At 41.4% G+C, this 14,153-nt stretch overlaps 1 protein-coding gene across 9 annotated transcripts in view; it reads right to left on the bottom strand.

The window, feature by feature from the left end:
- ATE1 (arginyltransferase 1) overlaps nucleotides 1-14,153 on the bottom strand; it is a 173,496-nt gene that overhangs the window by 80,876 nt on the left and 78,467 nt on the right. For 8 of the 9 annotated variants that reach the window (XM_059172993.1, XM_059172992.1, XM_059172988.1 and 5 more), the window contains one exon: nucleotides 12,679-12,778. In XM_059172993.1, coding sequence (XP_059028976.1) covers nucleotides 12,679-12,778 — 100 coding nt within the window. Of the gene's footprint in view, nucleotides 1-6,061; nucleotides 7,038-12,678; nucleotides 12,779-14,153 lie in introns of those variants that run through there. The other variant, XM_059172997.1, reaches the window with a different exon arrangement.

Here is a 14,153-nt window from a genome sequence, read left to right as displayed (position 1 = left end):
AGCAAACAGGAGCTGAATTTTGCAAGGTGAAGAGGAGTAAAGGGAAGATATCACTGTTTTAATATGTTGGCATAGAGAAGGTTTTTTATTTATGTTTTTAAGATTTGCTTATTTATTTGAGAGACAGAGAAGGACACAGAGACAGAGAGTGCCAGAGCCCAATCAAGAGTCGGATGCTCAAGTGACTGAACCACCGTGGCACCCCAAGAGGAAAAGGATTAATAAACCTCATGACACACAAAATTTTAACTTCTGTATAATTAAATAAATGTACACACAATGAACAATGATATAAGGTAAATGAGAAAATGGGATGTGACCAACAAATGGTAAATGTCTGATATTACAAGTATTAGTAATACTAATACTAAATACATTGTGTTTTAATCATTCTTGTAACTGAATTTTCACAAAACGTATCATCCTGTTTCAATGAAGAGATGCTCTGCATCTCTGCATCTTTTATTTTTTAAGTTATGTGGAAGAAATGTCCAAGAGCAGGTGACTTGTTTGCATATCCTTCAATACTGAAATTAAGAACAGGCTGGCCAGTATCATTCTTCAGGGAGAAACCTAAAGTTAAATGAAGTATTCTAATTTAATGGAATCAAGGCTAAGTCTCAAAAAGGGAAAGCAGAGACAGTTTGTTACAGTACAAATGTAACAATACAGAGTTCATCTGATTGAGATACTAATTAAACTGGTTATGTGCATGCAGGCAGTGCCCTTAAGAAACTAAAAGTAATGATCCATCTGGGAAAAAATTCAGTCTTGACTCTTAGAACAACCATATACCAAACATTTCCCATCAATTACTTCAGTATGAAAGGTAAAACTACAAAAATCTCAGAAGAAAATAAAATATTCCCATGGACAGAGGATAGGCAAAATTTTCTTGAACAAGACACAAAGGCCCTAAAGATAAATTGGACTACATTAAAATTAAGAATTTCTCATCACAGGATACCATTAAGAGAATAAAAAGGCCAGCAGCCAAGTGGAGGAAGTAACCTGTAAAACACGTATGCAACAAAGGATTCCTGCCCAGACTGCTGGGAGGACTTCTACAAATAAAAGCCAGACAACCCAACAGATACATGGGCAAAAGACTTTGGACAGACACTTTACAAATGGCCAGCAGACCTATGACAAGGCATTCAACATCAAAACGCAGATTCAAACCACAATGCTCCTCCCACATGACACTATCAGGACGGGAGGCACCGAGGACTCCCACCATGTTGTAGGCAACAGTGTAAATCGGTACATTCGCTTAAGTTACGGGCAGTATAAACTAAAGCCACGATCTGGCAATTCCATACCTAGATCTGTGCCCATCAGAAATACATATGCTCACCCAAAGACATGTAAACAATGCTCACAGATGTACTTACATTAACCAAAACCTAGAAAGAGTTCATCCCCAGGAGAACGGGGATACAAGCAATGAGAATCAACTGCCTATTGCTCCACACACCACATAAATAAGTCGCACAGATTGTTGAATGGAACACGTCAGTCACAAAATAAAATACACTGAGTGATTCTGGTTATGTAACATATAAAAACAGGGAAGAAGAGACTACTGTGGTTATCTTCGGGGTTTGATCATAATCAATGGGGGCACGAAAGATGTTTAAGCGGGGCTGGAATATTCTGGCTCTGGATCTTGGTGCTGGTTGCACAGGTGGAGTCAGTGAAAATTTATCAAGCTGTACAATTAAGAACGTGCACTTTTCTGTATGCTCACCATGTTTCAATAAAATTTTTGTTTTTTTTTTAAACACTGCAGCTAGGTAGCAGAGACAATTCTTGGAAGATAACAAACTGGACCACTGAGGCAGGCCTGACTACATTTCTTCTAAGCCCGGTGTTCCAATTAGAGACCTGTGAAGAAGCCAGATGCCGACACGCTTCTCACGTCCGTACTGCTTCCCTTTGCTTCCCAGCTTTCCTCCTCCAGACAGCTGCCACCCTCCACAGGCAACGCATGTCAATAAACTCACTGAGAACCTTCTATGTGCCAATTAATGTGCTGGGCACCGAGGACAGCGACAGATCAGCCATGGTTTGCTCAGGGATCTGACAAGCAGGAACCATGTCTGATCATATTCCTCTTGCCTTGGCATCTAGCAGGATGTTTTATATGGAGGAGGCCCTCCGGAAACACGGACTAGTCATGTATACCTACAAACACCCGGGGCACAAGCCCAGCTACAGAAAACACACTTAGAAATGCCAAGAGTTCACAGGATCAGAAAGACAGCCTCCAGCTTCACTCAGCACATGGGGTGTGTGGGGTTGGTGGCGGCGACAGTGGGCGAATACAGCGAATGGCTTCACGGAAGAGCTGGAGCGTGGTCTGGAAAGGAAGCCCCAGCCGGCATGCACAGGGCTAAGTGCAAGACCTTTCAGAGGTAGGAGGAAGGGAAGCTGCAGAGCACGGAGGAGAGTGGCGCCCAACAGCGGGGGAATGAGGCTATGTGAAGGAGGAAGCGGACTTGCTTTTCCAGTAGGTCAGGGCACAGGTCGGGGAGTAGTATCTTTCCAAAAGCTCCAAAGATGGCTGCTGTTTTTCAAAGGTTAGGAATCGTGCACTAGGGGGGCACCTGGGTGGCTCAGTGGGTTGAGCGTCTATCTGCCTTTGGCTCAGGTCACGATCTCAAGGTCCTGGGATCAAGCCCTGCATCAGGCTCTCCGCTCAGCGGGGAGCCTGCTTCTCCCTCTCCCTCTCTCTGCTGCTCTGCCTGCTTGTGTTCTGTCTCTCAAATAAATAAATGAAATCTTAAAAAAAAAAAGAAAAAGGAATCATGCACTACACCAGGCTTTCTATTTCACTGTGGATGCACAAATGAGGAAAAGGAAGGGAAAAGGCACATGATTCGATATGCTTTTATCCTCCATTAACATTTATCTTTAACTAATATGCAAAGTATTACGGAATTATCCAAAATTAAAAGTTACAGGCAACTCATCATAAATCTAAAAAATAAAGCCTTTTATATGAATTTCAATTCCAAACTCTCCCTTCTGTTATTAAAATGAAAATGTGAGGAATGCCAAGCAGGCTCAGTCAGTCGAGCATGTGACTCTTGGTCTCGGGGTCATAAATCTGAGCCCCACACTGGGTGCAGAGTTGATTTAAATAGATAAATAAAGTACTTTTAAAAATGTGAGTTAATTCAAACTCTGGGCAAGTTAAGCACTTTGAGCTTCAATTTTCTCATCTGTAATAAGTTGCTTAAAACACTTGGCTCTTAAGGAATTGCCTTTTGACTCTGATGCAGCAAGTTTCCACACGGGACAATTTTAGAAACAAGAATTTGTGATGAGCATGTGAATTCTTGTTCCTCCCACTGCCTGCAGGAGGCATCAAAAATCCCTTGCTAAAATTATTCTGCGGTCATTTTTCTACTGACTATGTCTAATTCACCACACATTTAACATCCCAAACAACAGACACTGAATCACAAACTCCAGAGTTGTGTCCTCTGCTGTGGGTAAGCGATGAGATCACTTGTATTTCTTTCCAACCAACAGCAGCAAAGTCACTACTACATGGACCCAAATGCATCAGCCGGGGCTGCAGTGCCGTAGTAAAATAACATTTGCTAATTTGTCTGGTCAGGAAACTTTGCAAGCGTGGGAGCTTGGGGGTTTCAACGGCTCATGATTTGGCAGATGGAGCTTTGTAAATAAACCTCAATTTTTTCCTGTAGGTACTTCTGTAACAGTGATGCCAACTGCCTTCTTTTAGGCAAACTCCTGCAGAATTTCAGAGGTGCTGTATGACCACAATTAAGCTGAGGCATTGACTTGAAGAATGATTAATCACAGATGAATTCGCTTCTTGTTTCTTTCCTGACATTTCCGAACCCTTTCTGGTGTTTCAACTATCTGATGTCTGGCCATGTCATGCTACCAAAGCAGACTGCCTGAAATCACTGTTTACCTTGGCCTGCATACAAGTCTGGATAAGGATTTAGTCAAAACACCTCTTTCAGATCACAGAAGAGCCTCACAGCAGCACTCTGCAAGACAGCACGGAGAAGAAATTTTAAAAATTATACCTCTCATCATTTCTATATACTCCAATTTTTTACTTTCAAAGGCAAGCAGTTTTGAATTGTCTGGAAAGGGGTCAAAATAGAGAATATGAACTAAGCTTTACATGTAAATATTAAACATTCTGGAAACACAGGAAAATTCATTTTAAAAATATTCAGAAAATAAGCCAAATAGATTTAAACCAACAACCTGATTTTTAAAAGCATATATAATACTGTGTGCATACATATGTACAAACTATATAACATACAAATGATATAACCCATATATAAAATAAATAAATACGACGCCACAGCTCAGTTTCCAAGACATACTGGTGGTTAGGCCAAATGAAGAGAAAACCTGTTCAGGTGTTCACCATCTGTAGCGCTACGTGCTCCAGGAAGCGACTCCTCCTGTTGCACAAGGTCAGTCCTAGCCACCTTGCCAGGGACTGGCTCAAGTACACACCAGAAGCACAACTCTGACAGGTAAAATGAGTGAACTGGGCTGGGAGGCTTCTTGTTAAGGTTTCCCTTAATCTTAAAAAGAGAAACGGAAAACCTCACACACATCGGGATAACTACTGTCAGACAAACCCAGAAAATAAGAAGTGTTGACAAGAATTGGAGAAATGAGAATCTGCGTGCAGAGCCACTATGGAAAACAGTGGGGTGGGTCTTCAAAAAATTAAACATAAAATTACCATACTATCCAGCAATTCCACTTCTGGGAATATACATAAAAGGAGTGAAAAAGGAAACTTGAATAAATACTTGTACACCCATGTTCATAGCAGCATTATTCACGATAGCCGAAAGGTGGAAGCAACCCAAGTGTCGGTCAATGGACAAATGCATAAACCAAATGGGAAATACACATAATTTGGAGTATTATTTGCCATAAAAAGCAATGAAATTCGTACACTTGCTACAACATGGATGAACCTTAAGGACATTATGCTAAGCTAAATAAGCCAGTCCCAAGAAGACAGATACTACATGATTCCAGTTATATGATGGGCCTATCAGAGTCAAATTCAGAGTCACAGTAGAACGGTGGTTGCCAGGGGCTGGCACAATGGAGCTCGGGGGGCTACTGTTTAATGGACACAGAGTGCCAGTTCTGCAAGATGAAAAGAGTTCTGGAGATAGATGGTGGTGATGGCTGCACAGTCCCGTGGACATACTTCATACCTCTAACTTGTACACTTCAAATGGTTAAGATGATAAATTGTTACGTGTATTTTACCACAATTAAAAATATTTGTTAAAAAAAGAAATAGAGCAGCACCTGAGTGGCTCAGTCAGTTAAGCATCTGACTCTTGATACCGGCTCAGGTCTTAAACTCAGGGTCCTGAGTCCAAGCCCCATGGTGGACTTCACACTGGGCATGGAGCCTACTTAAAAGAAAAAAAAAGGGGGGGGTAGGGGGACAGAGAGAGAGAGAGAGTGTGTGTGTGTGTGTGTGTGTGTGTGTGTGAAAGACACAGGAGAAGACATTACCCTTTTCTTATTCCAGCTACTGCTAATGGCCTATGATGCCCAGATGGGCGGCAACCACCTTGGAACTATGAGAGAAGCAGACCTAGAAGATGGGCGTCACTGAGCATGGCAGAAAGCTGAACTGTCCCCTCCTGCTTCAGTAGGGCAACACCTCCAGGAATAAACACCTCTAGGCTGAAAATACAATTTCTCTTCATGTCAGCCAGCTCCTAAGCCCCCAAGCTAGTACTGAGTTATGCTAAAACTGTTACCAAATCCCATTAACATGGCCATGATTATTAAAACAGTTAATGTGAACAATGATAACGTGACATAATGAAGCCCATCTTCTTTCATTAATGACTATTTTCCAGCTCTCACTGATTCTTCTGTACCTATCCTGTGCCTTGCGTCTAAGAGGACTGGCACAAACCAAACACATCTCACTAAGGCATGTTTATGTCAATCAACCTTTACACATACAAACACCGCCTAATCAAAAGAATTCAATAAAAAAGGCATTTTAATGAATATCATGCACAAAAATATAACTGCGGGAAACTAGCAAACCACGGAGAATTTATGGCAGCCAGTGTCATCTACAAAACCACGAAAAATGACCACATGCTGATTTTCACCTCGCAGCGCTCATCATTATCATTAGCAAGACAAGCAAAAACGAAATTCATCATGTTAAGAAATTCTTTGTAGGCTCAAGTCTATTAAATGAAATGCCTTACAAAGATGACTTCCCATAAGCCAGCTGGGCATGTCTCTAGGTGTGACTGCATATGGACATTAGGTGACTGTGTCAAAACTCTCTCACACTGAGCCATCAGAAACTTCTCAGATCAGTTCGGCTCACTTCAGGGTCAATTCTGAGTCTGCACGGCTCCTCAGAGAACGACTTCTCTATGGGGACATCTACATCTCTATCTAGTGACCTCCATCCCATACCGTGTGTTTTCGTCTTCTGTTGCCGAGGAACAAACCACTCCAAATTGCAGCAGATGACAACCACAATCATTTATTATTTTTCATGATCTTGTGAGTTGGCTACGGCTCAGGTAGGTGGCTCCTCTGACAGTATCTCCTGGGTTCAATCAGGCAGCCGGACCCAGCCAGCAAGCTCAGCTGGAGTGAAACGTCCAAGATGGTGTCGGGCCTCCCAGGTGGCATCTGTTGGCAGCCGCAGTCAGTCCTTTTACAGGATGACGGCTGACTCCGAAGAGGAAGGGGAAGCTGCCAGTCCTCTGAAGGCCTGGGCCTTACGACTCCCAGAGTTCTCTCCGTGGTATCCTGCTAGTGAGTACAAGCCAGAAGACCAGCCCAGTCAGGGCAGGGAAACCAGAATCTCCTTCTGACGGACAGAGCAGTGAGCACATACAAGGGGAGAGGCGCCGAAGAGGGATCCACACCTTGGAAATCATCTACCACGCCATGGTCCTCCCTACCCATAAAGATAGACCCGTCATTCCAGCACACCCTCAGCAGAACTCATGACTCTGTAAAAAGAGAAGAGGTATAACCAGCTCTTCTGTGTCTCTCAGACCTGCTGTTCAATCCTGCCATTTGCTCTACTTTACATAAGTGTGTGATATGGCGAAGGCTGTAACTTAACATGTCTAAATCTACACAAGAAAATCCAAACGAAACATTACTCTAGTTTCAGGTATAGTTTGTATCGCTGGGTGCCGCTCGGCAATTATTACCGACATGCCCCTCAGCTGTAATCTCCACCAGCGCCCACCGGCAGAGCCCACATCTGCACTGCTCACGGCTGTACTCCCAGGGTCTAGAGGGTACCAGGTATCTAAGACACTGCTGCTTCCCAATTGTTAAAAATATTCCTATTTCAAGATATATTCCTTTTTTCCTTAATACCAGCTAGAAATACAGATTCTTCCACGTGTATTTTACAGTGTGGCAAAAATACACCTTTACTAATGCTTTAAACACTTAGTTATGCTGCAAGAAAGAAGACACTCTTTTAATGATTCCTGCAGTTATATGCTAAATTTACCCTCACTGAATCTTGAAAATGAGAGATTTTACGATGGTGTGCAATTCATTTTCTGTGAGTTACCTTTTGTTGGTGTCTAGCTCTGGACCTTCAAATTGCAATGAGAAATATTCATGCTTGAACCAACATCTACCTACAAATTTTGAACAGCACATTTCTGATTAAGAATTCCCATTTTAAAAGCAATTGTGCTGTTCCTTCATAACTGAGGGCTCTCATTTGCTGAAAATATAATAAAATATCCTTAGAAGAAATGAAAACATCTAAAAATGGAACAAAATAGTCATTTTATTCTGTCCACAAACATCTGAGCTCAGACTTTTTCTGCCCTCAACGGTCAAGGCCAAAAGCAACAGACACCCTGCGGTGCAGCACAGGAATTATTCTGGAGAGCTTCACCTTTCTGCTGCACCAACCCCAGCAGAGTTCAGTGCCACTTTCCTCCGAACAAAAGATGGAAGTGTCCACAATCCTGAAATTTTCATAAAGGGAGGCAGTATTGGCACAGATTAGCATAAGCCTCTGCTTTTCCCCAGCATCTGAACTAAACTAAGAAGTGGGGTTAGTAGCACAAGCAGGCCGCTTAACAATCTGGCTGCCATTTATCAGTAGATAAACACAGAACTTCGACAAGTCTCAGCAAAATCTAAAGTAATGATTTTGTGCATGCTACCCAGCTGGGTAGGATCTACCCTACTAGTCAGTGCAAGAAGATTCTATTCTCAAATTGAGATTTAAAAAAACAACAACAACAACAACAAAACACAATATATTTGGCTGGCTGTTGGTAGAACATACAACTCTTGTTCTCAGGGTTGTGAGTTCAAGCCCCACACTGGCACAGAGCTTACTTTAGAAAACAAACAAACAAAACCACAATATATCTCATTTTCTACATCATTCCCATTTTACAGTTCAAAACCATGACCAGCTGTAGTTAAGCAACTTGTCCAAACCATCATTACACACTCCTGTACCACAACCCCGCTTTGATATCAGAGTACTTATCTGTATTCCACGATATCCTGTGTATTCCCTTAGAACCACCTGTGTGTCTTATCAAGCTCTAACCTATTTGCAAAGCAGAAGCTATCCTAGTCACGCTCAATAAATACTTGTTAAACAAGAGGGAATTCCTTGACCTTCAGCACTAGTATTTCTTCTCATTAATTCCACAGATGTGTATTAAAGATTAAACGTCTATTGTGTGGCAGGCCCACTTTTAGGTACTTGCATACATGTTGAAGATAAACATCAAGAGTCTCACAAACGTATACAGAGGAGACAGACTTGAACTTTGAGAAGAAACACAGAATGCGAAGGGAGCTGGGGATGGTAGGTGGGTGGTCGAATCTCGTCTTCGTGTCCAGTACAGGTCACTGGACCAAGTGACCACTCAGCTGAGAATGACGGAGGAGGACGTGCAGCGGGAGAGAGGAAAACAAGACCTCCGTGAAGGGTAAAGACCCCTGGTGGGAAACCCAGACGAAAGACTCCGGCTGGTCAGCCTTTAATGTGCCAGAACCCAGATAACAAGCGTAGATGGGAGCTTCTTCAATATGAGTGATTCTGAATTTAATGAACAGAAAATAGCCAACTTTAAAATGAGAAATAATCTTCCTTCCAGTTCATTATTGTGCTCTCGGATGTGAAAAAATTAATCTAGTGCAGTGGTTCTCAAGCTTGACTTCACGTTAGAATCTTCTAAGCATTAAAAAACAAACAAATAAAAAACACTCATGGTTTGACCCCAGCCAATGAGTGAAAATCTCAGAAGGTAGGGCCCACATATTGGTATTTTTTTAGAAGCTCCTCAGGTCATCCTAAAGTACGGCCAAAATGGCTAACAGCATTAACTCAGAAGGAAAAGAACACCAGCTGTCCTCTGCTCTCATCCTGAAATGACCCCTCAGCTTCCCACTGGCTGACTTCCTGTCAATCAAACCTTAGTTTGATGCCTCTGAGAGGCGCCCCGGACCCACTCTGAAGGAGCCACACCTCCTAAGTATTTACCACATCACACAGGGCTTATTCCTGTCTGATTATCTGCTTTCTTTATTAGCTTGTCGTAGGTCCTGGAGTCTAGGGATCTGGCCCGTGTTGCTCACTGCACTTCCAGTAGGAGTGCAGTCAGTATTACGTGAATGAAGGAAAAAAACGACAGGTGGGCATAGGGGTATCTCTTATGCAAATGGAATTTTATTTTATTTTATTTTAAGATTTTATTTATTTATTTGTCAGAAAGACAGGAGAGCGAGCACATGCAGACAGAGGGGCAGGAAGAGACAGAAAGAGAAGCAAGCTCCCCACTGAGCAAGGAGCCTGATGCGGGACTCGATCCCAGGACGCTGGGATCATGACCTGAGCTGAAGGCAGCCGCTCAACCAACTGAGCCACCCAGGCATGCCGCATATGGAATTTAAAAAAATAATATCCTAAAGCTATAATTCTGACAAATTTCAGTTGGTATGATTAAGCCAAATGGACTGAACAGTATGGAGAGCACTTTTTAATTCTTAACTAACAACTAGCTATGAGCCAGACTTCTATTTCCAAGCAGAGCTCAACCTAGGAGGGAAACGAAAGAACACACAGCATTTGGTCTGGACTGGAGTCAACAAGGCGGAGTAAAAAGTCTTCATATGGAGAAAGGAGTAATGAAAATATGGTCAACATTTCTATGAATAACAACAACAAAAAAGAAAGAGGTTAAAATACAGAGCAATTCAGATTTTAGCTTAGGCATAAGGAAAAACTAAGGGGAAAAGCTGTAACACTAACGTGCCCATTACAGATGGGAAGAAAAAGTGAAATTTCTCCAAGTCCCTAAGATTGGGATAAAAATACTTCTGTTTAGAAGGGGTCATGCACAAGCACACAAATATACAGGGTGAACGAATATATAGGGTGGCAAGACTTTTCTTCTGAGTGTTATTATTGTATTACAATACTTAGAGCATTTGAGTTTCCTATCCTGAATTTATTTAGATCTGGTACCACAAAAATGAGCTAGGAGGAGAGAACATTAGTAAAAACAGTACCAAGTAAGTATTTTTGAGAAAAGATAAATATAGTCATGCTTTTCTTTCCACAGAGTATAAATGTTTAGACCTATCAACTAAATTAATAATTCAGGCATAAAGGAACTATTTGAAGGATTAAATTCACAAGTCACGTCCAATGTACACTTAAATATGGGATTAAATGCCAGCAGGACACCTTGACCAGAAGACTTGGGCCATGGAAGCATAAAACCAGCAAGACCGTGTACATCACTCTTCTTTCAAAGCCAGCTTTGCTTCTAGGACCCACGGTTCCGGCAGTGGGAACGTCCCTTCCGCAGACATTCAGCGCCTGACCCCAACGCTCTAGAACCACTTTTGTTCATTCCCACATTTAGTTATCGACAAGTTTTGTGGATTATTCATTTGCACAGGGGGAAAAAAAAGAGAGAGGGGAAATTTATGGATTAAGAAGATTTACAAGACATACCCATCAAATGTACAGACCCTGTGTGGGTTGTAAGTCAAACAAACTGTAAAAAAAATATCACGAGACAATCAGAAAATCCAAGCACTGGCCGGAGATAGAGGAGGTAGTTAGAAATACTCTGCATGCTTTTGAGCTGCGATGCTAAGACTATATTCTGTGTTCCAAATGCTCTTATCTTTTAGAAATACCCGTTAAAAGATGTACAGACGAAATGGTATTCTGGGTTTGTTCCAGAATAATTCAAAAGATGACGGAGGTAGGAACGGGGCTGAAAGGACGGACGAAGCACGAGGACGACCGCAAACCACTGCAGCTGGGGGTAATGGGTACAAAGGGGTTTGAATCCACTTTTCAATCTGGTTTATGCTTTTAAAATACCCGTAACTTTTTTAAAAAATGGTAATTTATGCATATGAATATGTTCTTCGAGTTCCACACGCCATGCTCTTGGCTCTGAAACCTTCAATGACTCCCCATGGCATAAATACCTCAGAATAGCTTGCCAGTCCTTCGGAGTCCTTCAGTTTCCCCCTTTTTTATATGACTATGTCACAGGCAAGGTCACCGGCAAATCCTTACTTGTCTGCTCCTTCTCTTTGACCTGTGCTTCCCCATCTGCCTCCTGGACATCAGGCCACTTACCCAAACCATTATCCTGATCTGTTCTCATATAGAATACTCCCAATCCTCACAGGATAACAAGTTTTAAGAAGAAGATTCATGTTTACATCTTTTTGCCTCTTCAGAGCTGAAAGCAGCATTCTAAGTTGAGCAAAAGGTGTTCTGTTCCTGTTTTTAAGGTGGGCAGGATGTGGGGAACCTGCTCCTTTACACTGCTCTGTAGTTTTTACATACAGTAGGCTGCTAATCCTTAGAAAATGTCAAAGAGTTTAATTAAAGACAGTCATAAAAGGTAAAACTTTTTTAAAAGGGAAATTCTGACAAACAGTTAAATCTCACAATAATACAATAAATTACGAAGCGCAGTAAAGGCTGTGGTTCTCACTATAGAAAGCTTCATTTCTGAGGCAGCAAAGTGATTTCCTTAATTAACCCATTTGTTATTCCCTCAAAGCCCAAGTCCTATATGCCCCGAGACAAAAATCGTATTAAGGATTCATTTTTCTTTGATAAAAATCTTATAAACATTTGCATTATTATTACTATTTTTATTACTGAAAATACCTCACTGCTTACACTGAGCTCCAGTTTTTCTGGACTGTGACTGGGTCCAAAGGAAACAGAGCTAAAATGGAAGGGAGGGAGGAAAAAACGGAGGGTGTGGGAAGACTTAGGATGCGCCCAGACAGGAAGACTCCTAGTGGGCGTACTACGCTACCCCATGTAAGCAGGGCCCTACTGAATATTCTAGAAGAGCCTTAATCTCTGTATATTTGGTTTGTTTCTACAGATCAACCTGCAGTAAGCAAATATTAAGTGTCTATGTGTCCAGCACTATTTTAGGCAATGAACAAGCCAGATTTCATGAAAAGTTTAAAACACATTTAAAAATAATTCATTATCTACACTGTAAATATATAAGTGAGTTAAATTAATACGATGAGAAACCATGAAAGCACTAATGTCAACAAACTGCATCTAGAGCAGACACACATGAAAATCAGCTTTACCTTATATTTCATCTTGGGACATGAATGAATGTAGAAACCCATATAATAATAGCTGAGTTGAGATGTTTTCTGATGAAGTTGCCTAGTAAAACCAATTTCTCTGCCAAAAGAAGAATAAAGATGAAGGTACAGTTAAATCTAAGTCCAATACTCAAAGTATATGTAATTTGATGTCAAATATTTGATAAAATCCTAAAAACCAATTGCTAAGCTATTAAGGAACTTCAAGTGTTGAAAGAGAAAAACTTTAGAAAATACTTTTAAGATAGCTTTTACTAAAGACATAAACTCTAAATTATTTGAGCAAATGCATCTAAGTTCACATTTTATACTTTATTGAGCATATTAGTTGATCTGAAATTCAAACAGCATAGAAATAGATCTATTTAATATGTTACACATTATCCCCGTGAGTTCTCAAAAGGCTGTGTTTATCAAGTGAAAAACAGTGCAGCAAGTTTTATAAAACTGAAAAACCAACATGTTTCAGGAAGAATGACTATTATGACCATTAACATGCAAACACCTGCAACTGCATATGATGTATAACTCCTTGCTACATCTAGATGCTACTCTAATATTTATTCTCCCTAAAACTAAAGAGTAGAAAAAACTATGCTATCTCACGACTTTTACTCTTTTTGTTGGCATAGGCAAGGATTAACTGAACAAAGACACTGTCAGCAATGCCCATGCTTGAAGTGGTTTTAATTTGCATCCGGATAAATCTGGGCACAGAACTTCATCTCACTTGCCCACATGAATGACTACTTGTATTTGAGAGTTTTAAGGGAACGTTAGTACATTTCTAAAGTAGGAGAAAAGTTGCTTGTTTCGTTTTTATGTTTCTCGAAGGCTTTCTTTTTCTTTCTTTCCTTCTTTCTTTCCAATGAATGCTTGAAATTCAAGGAGAAATTTTTTAAGTGAATAGTCTGTGCATTTTGCAAGTTCAAATGTAAATCACTGAAGGGCTGTGATCCTACAAATTCATCTGGAAAATAACAGTATTTCTAAATCCAAGCAGACTGAACATTATTAGCCTGTAATAGACTAACTCCCTATTCCTAGAACGAATCCACTTTCAAGGTTCAAAGGGAGGAAGAAAGCACCGATAGGACCACTGCGGGACCACCCACAGCTGACCACCGCACTCCTTCCCTTGGTCTTGCCTTGCCCCTCTGCTCCTCAGTTACCCAGGCCCAACCCTAGAACCTTCCTTAGCTGTTCTTCTCCTCCCACTCTCATGTCCAATCCGTCAACAGGTCCAGCTGGCCCCGTCCCCAAAGTACACCCTGAATTGGACCACTTCTCACTACCTCCACCTCAGCTATTCTGCTCTCAGCCGGCATAATGGCTCCCCTGGATGACTGTAACAGCTTCCCGACTGGCTTTCCAGGTTCCACTCTTGCCCCTCTATAAATCCCATGGAGTGGTCTAAGTCGTTTTTTACAGTATGAATCAGATCAGGTAACCTC

This window comes from Mustela lutreola, chromosome 4 (genome assembly GCF_030435805.1).
Source record: "Mustela lutreola isolate mMusLut2 chromosome 4, mMusLut2.pri, whole genome shotgun sequence".
In the NCBI taxonomy this organism is placed as follows: domain Eukaryota; kingdom Metazoa; phylum Chordata; class Mammalia; order Carnivora; family Mustelidae; genus Mustela; species Mustela lutreola.
Note: the sequence above shows the minus strand (reverse complement) of the source record. Positions and strands in the feature narration are given on the sequence as shown.